The sequence below is a fragment of the Olea europaea genome, unplaced genomic scaffold (genome assembly GCF_002742605.1).
Source record: "Olea europaea var. sylvestris unplaced genomic scaffold, O_europaea_v1 scaffold969, whole genome shotgun sequence".
NCBI classification, from domain to species: domain Eukaryota; kingdom Viridiplantae; phylum Streptophyta; class Magnoliopsida; order Lamiales; family Oleaceae; genus Olea; species Olea europaea.
The window spans coordinates 42103-48947 of record NW_019268191.1 but is presented as its reverse complement, the minus strand read 5'-3'; the positions used below and the strand labels follow the sequence as shown (position 1 = coordinate 48947).

At 34.6% G+C, this 6845-nt stretch overlaps 1 protein-coding gene across 1 annotated transcript in view; it reads left to right on the top strand.

The window, feature by feature from the left end:
• Positions 1-2222: 2222 nt before the first annotated feature.
• The window catches only part of LOC111392718 (vacuolar-sorting protein BRO1-like), a 6106-nt gene continuing 1483 nt past the window's right edge, over positions 2223-6845 (top strand). The window contains exons 1-5 of the mRNA XM_023018111.1: positions 2223-2764; positions 3281-3588; positions 4460-5413; positions 5910-5999; positions 6644-6712. Coding sequence (XP_022873879.1) covers positions 2398-2764; positions 3281-3588; positions 4460-5413; positions 5910-5999; positions 6644-6712 — 1788 coding nt within the window. The 5' untranslated portion in view covers positions 2223-2397. The remainder of the gene's footprint in view (positions 2765-3280; positions 3589-4459; positions 5414-5909; positions 6000-6643; positions 6713-6845) is intronic.

Below are 6845 nucleotides of genomic sequence, written 5' to 3'. Positions count from 1 at the left end.
CAGTCGACCAAAAAATGAGAATCACACAAATATTTCTTATTTCCAAATACTTTTTGTACAATCTATAAATTTTACGTTAATAAAACCAAAATAAATACAAAATTCGTGCAACGCACGAGACGCAGACTAGTACTTTTAATACATCCCGCCTTTTCTGCTGCTGGAGTTCTACATCTAGATTTATTAGCTATATGTTCCTTGTTCTGGTAAAACACTTGAAGAGGAATCAAAACTCAATTATTAAAAATTGTCATCAACTCACTGATTTTATCGTTCAAATAAAGTTGTTAGGTGTTTTAAATTAGGGATGTGCTATATGCACAGACCCCTGTGCACAGGGTGTGCACAAGGGTCTGTGCAAGAAGGAAAACCCTTTAAATTATATTACTACTTGACACAAGAAGCTTCCAATCAGGGGCGAACCCAAAGGTTAAGTTCAGTTAGGGCGGATTGCAAGCGTCAAACGCTTACTATCGGAGGCCAATGTCCGTGATAGCGGAATTGTTTATTAATATTTAATTAAATAATATTAAAAAATCGTACGAATTAGAATTAGAAGAATTAGATATACCACTAGAACTAAAATTAGGTATGAACTTTCATTTTGAATGAAAAAATCGTTCTATAATCTGCAAAATGCCATAATTTATTTTTCAATTAAATAAGCAATATATATTAACAAAATGTCAATATTTAGTTTACAATTAAAAATTATTTAAACAAACATTATTATATTAACAAAATTAAAATTATTTATGTGCTTGTATCAATTTTATGTACTTGTATGATTCCACTTTTTCGCAATTAATTTTTTGTGAACGAAAAATGTAACTTTTTATTAATTAAATAAGTTTTGTTGAGAGATTCCTTATGACACTAAGGTTAATTTTCCTGCTAATTCATTCAACATTAATTGACTAAACTCTCAAATCAATATATTAGAGGGAAAAAAGAAAAGAAAAATAAAATCAAGAAGAAGGACAAAGTACCGGTTAAAATATTTCTACTTGTATTAAACCAGTAAAATTGAGCATATATTATTTTGTTACATTATGTGCTAAAAATCAATAAGTACCATAATGATAAAGTGGTTAATATATTTAAGAAAGGGAGCAAGTTCGAATTACCTTCCGTTCATTTATTTTGATAAAAATTGTTAAAATACAAAAATTATAAAAAAAAATAAAATATTACTGTTGAAGAATTTCGAACACGAAACCTCCAATTCAATAGTGGAAGGACTGACCAATTGAGCTCCCAAAGATATTTGTTGTAAACAATTGCTTCATTCACAAATTATTACCATCTGCATACTTCATGCTAATTTCAATTATTTTCTAAACAATATGATATGGTAAAACAATTAACACTAAATTCATGCAAGTTCTCATAGCAACAGATTGATCATCTTCGAAGAGCAACCTTGAGACCTAAAATTATAAATCAAGGGAAATTATAAACCAGAGACATTCTCACTTATAAATCCGAAATCAAATAGAATTACACTAACATTATATACCTCGTCAGTAAAGAAAAACTCAAAGTAAATATTCAAATAAATTTTTTTGTACTTGGTTGGAAGAGATGGAGAAAACCTTAGTGTGAAAGAGACGAGAGGAAGCTGACTCTAGAAATCTCACAATAGATGGGAGATTTGTTTCGAGATTTTCTACTTATATTTTCCACCAAAAAGTCTCTGAAAGTCCAATAAATCATAAAGGAACTTCTAAAATGTTTTAATTGAATACCCATCTTAATTGAATACATATAAACTTTTAGAGAGTCTTTAAAAGTTTTATTTGAATGCATCTAAACTTTGTAAATCTCAAATAATCTTTAAAAGTCTCAATTAAATCCATCCCTCTTAATGATATGCATGGTATTTAAACTTTTTCCGAAGACACAAAAGATTAAAATTGACATTTTTGCAAAGATTTTTTTAAAAAAAGTAACATTTTTGAAAATGTCATTTCAAAAAATGCTATGGGGTGCAATTTCATCTAACAATTATCTCACGATTTTACAATGGTTAAAACAGATTGAACCTTCGTTTTGTCTTTTATTTTTTTTTTTAAAAAGCACGTTAGGTGTACAAAATTTTTTATAACTTATTTGACAGTTCTCTCACATTACACGCGCGAGCCCTGCGATTAAGATAATTGTAGGATTAAGTGGGCTGTCAGAAAATCAGCTGTACACATAGCAAATGTATGTTTTCTTGAAAAAATGGCCACCAAACAAAATCCCAAAGTTCTTTTGTTCCACCAAACAACACGGCAGTAGAATATTTCAACCAAAGCTCCCGTTGACTACAATTTCTGCGAAAAATCCTTATATGAATTAATCCAATCAATTAAACCCCATTTCGGTCCTTAACACCCACCACCACCACCACCTATGATGGCGACTTCGACGGCGTCGACCACTAACATCATGCTCGCGATCTTCGAGAAGAAAACCAATTCGTTAGATATGTACAGGCCGCTTCGCAACTTCATAGTCATCAATTACTCGGAACGCGAGGCCCAGAATTTGGAGGACGATCTCCAGACGCTTAAGGAGCTCCGATCAGATATTGAGCGAGGCCCCTCCGATTCGTTGCCTGCTCGCCGTGACCTTTTGCAACGTTACTATAAAGCCCTCTGTGCAGTCGAGTCCAGGTTCCCCATTTCACCCGACAAGGATCACATCAATTCTGTGTCCTTTACTTGGTTCGACGCGTTTAAGAATAAACAAAAGGCTTCTCAACAGAACATCCATTTAGGTATTTTTTATAAATTACATATATATTGATGGGTTCCAACTCTTTATGCAATATTCTTGGTCTGGAAGGAATACGCAAGTTTTTTCTTTATTTAGTAGTGCAAGTGTTGTTGTGCTAAGTACAAAGCAATTGTGCTATAGTTTAGGTTGTAAATAACTAAATTGCTATTGCCTGCGGGGTGCTCCACATTTATCTGCTAAGAAAAGAAAAGATCAGTAAAGTTTTTGTTAAAATTCATGGATAGGGTACAAAACACATTGATGCTAAACATGCTTAAAATGTTTAAGCAGAGCATTCATTCTGGCACATGAATTTTTTTTTTTTTTTTTTTTTTTAATGTTAGAAATGCTTAACACATGGTAAAATATACTAGTGTTATCCCTAGATGCCCTTGAATTAGCGACCTTGATTTTCTGCGAATACATAGTAATGTTAATAATTTCAGTCTCTTTGAGCAAGAATTATTTTGACTTTATCTGTAGCTGAGTCAAAAATTTCTCCACATAATTTGTATAGAAAAAGCTGCGGTATTGTTTAATTTGGGGGCGGTGCACAGTCAAATGGGACTGAGTTTTGATCGTTCTGCTGTGGAGGGGAGGAGGCAGGCTTCACATTCATTTATAGCAGCTGCTGGGGCATTCGTGTTTCTAAGAGATAATGTGGCGGTGAAAGCGTCAGTTGGAGGTTCGACCACCTTGGATGTGTCAGTTGAATGTGCTGGAATGTTGGAGAGACTGATGCTGGCCCAGGCACAGGAGTGCGTGTACGAGAATACCATAGCAAAGGGGAGCAGTCCTGGGGTCTGTGCAAAGATTTCAAGACAGGTTTGTCATCAAACTGGGACCTATCTTTTTGCTGCTTCTGGTTTTCTTTGTAGAAATTGGACTGTTGCTGATGTTTTGGGATCATATATTGGATGTTTTTCAACATTACTTTTTCGTGAACATACAAATGGCACATATGAATTTTTGTTGAAAGACCAGAGATATTGTTGATCAGAGTACATTCAGTTTCCTAGGTCCTGAAGCCCTCATAATTCATTTGTTCTTAGCCTGAATTTGATTTGAAAAATCTAGTATCGATGTCGTGGTCTTGACTGTATTTAGTACTATACCTGAATGAAATGATTGGAGAAATTGTCAGATGGGAAGTTTGCAATTTAGACGAGTTCTTAATTTTTTAATACATCTCTAAGCAAAAGGATGGAATCTAGTAAAAGCAAGCACTTGTAAGGATGCATATGTTGTACTGTAAGATTGAAGTCACGAAGGCACAAAAGTGTCCATTTGTTTCGGATAAATTTTATCTCATGTTTTACATAATTGGATTGCTTCCTTGGAGCTTGAGCACTAAAAGAAAAACTACATTTTTTCAATTTATTTTAAGGATCTGTAGGGTTGGCTTGGGAGCAGTTTTTGTTGAAAAGGAGCTATGTAATTCTGGGAATTGCAGGTTGTTGAGTTTATGTTACTATGCTGCTGTTCCAAACTCTCTTAATTTCTCACACGTGCAAGGCCTGAACTCAATTACATTGCTAGCAGCCTAGCACATGCTATGGTTATTAATATCATATAACGGAAGCCATATTTTCCTTAGAAATTGTAAATGTTGAAATTTATGTAGTGCGGCATACAATATTAGGTCTTTTTGTTCACGTGTGGATCTGATGATCAATTTAAATGGTCTTGTTAATAGGTTGGCGTGTATTATGAGGAAGCTTTGGTTGCATTGAATAATGCACCTTTGAATCAACATTTTGAGAAGGCCTGGATAGCTCATCTTCATCTAAAGGCTGCCTTATTTTATGCAGAGGCATGCTATAGATATAGTTTAGAGCTGCATGAGAAAGATGAGATTGGTGAAGAAATTGCACGTCTAAAGAGTGGGGTTAATTCTTTGTCTGAAGCAAAAAAGTCATCTCCCAAGGGGGCAGCTCAGCAGCTCTTGGATGCAATCACTAAATTAGAAGCTAACCTGACTCAAAACCTGGAGAAGGCCGTGAAGGAGAATGATAGAGTCTACTTAATGAGGGTTCCTCCTGCTAGTTCTTTACCTCCACTTCCAACTTTTTCTATGGTGAAGCCTATGCCTATGAATGAGGTGCTGGATGCTAGCAAGGATAAGATGTTTGCAAGTCTCGTTCCTGATAACAGTGCAAAAGCTCTTTCTAGGTACACTGAAATGGTCGATGATGTTATTAGAACTCAAGCTGAGAAATTGCAGCAGGGAAGTGAACTAGCTCGAGTGAGATTGAAGGAAATGGACTTGCCCGATTCAATTCTTGCTTTGGAAGGAAATTCTACTTTGCCTCTAGCATTGAAAAATGATGTAGAGGCTGTACAGAATTGTGGTGGACCAGCTGGCTTGGAAGGTGAACTACAGCAACTTAAAGATTTGAGGAGGGTTAACCAGGATTTGTTAGTTCAGACTGAGGAGCTGTTACAGAAAGAGGCTATGGAGGATGCACAATTTAGAACTCAATTTGGAACACGGTGGACAAGGCCCCAATCTAGCACCTTAACAAAGAATTTGCTAGACAGGTTAAATAGGTTTGCAGCAAATTTGAAGCAAGCTTCGGAGAGTGATGCTCGGATTGAGAGATCTGTGAGAGAACATTCAGCACTCATGTCGATTCTTGATCGTCGTCCAGTAAGTTTTTAGAGATAGTTACATGAATTTTGTTCACCTTGTTATATCTTCAAAATTTGAAGCTGATTTTATTATAACATAATTATCATGGATAGCAAGTTGCTTTATTAGTTGTCTTTTCACTTTTTTAGTTGCATCTTAGTGGTTGTCAGTTGACTGGACAAGATTTTAATTTTCATTTTGAGTTCTTCATACTTATGTTAACATAGATACAGTTATTATTTTCTATCACTGATATATAGTGCATTTTGCTGATGAACATCATGGATCTATCCATTTCTTAAAATTACCTTCAAAAATTACAATAATGGTCTTTTGACCATATTCTTGATCAATTTCTTGGTCATGACTTTTTTGCAATATCAAATTTTCAACTTTGGGATTGCGTACTGCATAATTTTAATTTTCTTCAATTTTAGACACTACATCTCTTTCTATCCCCATTGAAGCTAATAGAATCTTAATCCTTATGTTGGTGCATTTTCATTTTTGATAGATAGAATCTGCCCTTCCAACTCTGGCAAGGCCAATAATGTCTTTGGATGCCACTGAAGATGCTATAGTGGGAGGCCTGAAGCAAAGATTGGTAATTTCATATTGTTGAGGCTATAATATGCATGGCTGTATGAATACATAGCTTCAACACAATTATGCTCTTATATACATAATTTATTTCTTGATGGAACCTTTTAGAATTTGCTGAATCTATGATATTGCATGGATACATTGTTTTTCCCATTTGTAGATGCCTGATCAAATGCAATTACAACCCCCACTTCTGGATTTACCAGTCTAATGATTTAACGTAGCCACTAGCCAGTTTAATGCACTTTAGTTAACCAGTGACTTGAAATACTTTTATAATTCTTGTTTGAAACAATATTCCTTTGTGTTTTTATATGCATATGGTTTGTAATTAATTGAATTATCGCCACATCAATGTTTTGGAGTAATTTCTGATCTCATATATATATGTGTGTGTGTGCATATGTATGTATGTATGTATGTATGTATGTATGTGTATATACACACACACACTCTTACACAAACATATACATATATATGTATATTTGTCTATTAGATTTATAAACTATGAAGATAGAAATAAAATTCCACATTTGATCACAGTTGTCTTGAGGGACTTTTCTCACTGGATTGTATCAGCAAGCTTGTTATTGCATTTAGCTTATTTATGGAGAGTCTCTTCAAATTGGCTGTCTATATTTGCAGAGGCAGTTGGAGACTCTTGGTACGGAAAGGGCGGGTCTTGAAGACATGTTGAAAGAGATGAAGAGGAAGGTATGATGAAACTAATTTTTTGGCCATCACCTATTTATAGATCTATTATTGTCTGCTAATAGGAGGTGGAGTTGCTTTGGGTATCTTAGTGTTTCAGTATTATAGCCCTTTTGATATCACAATGATTCTCCTC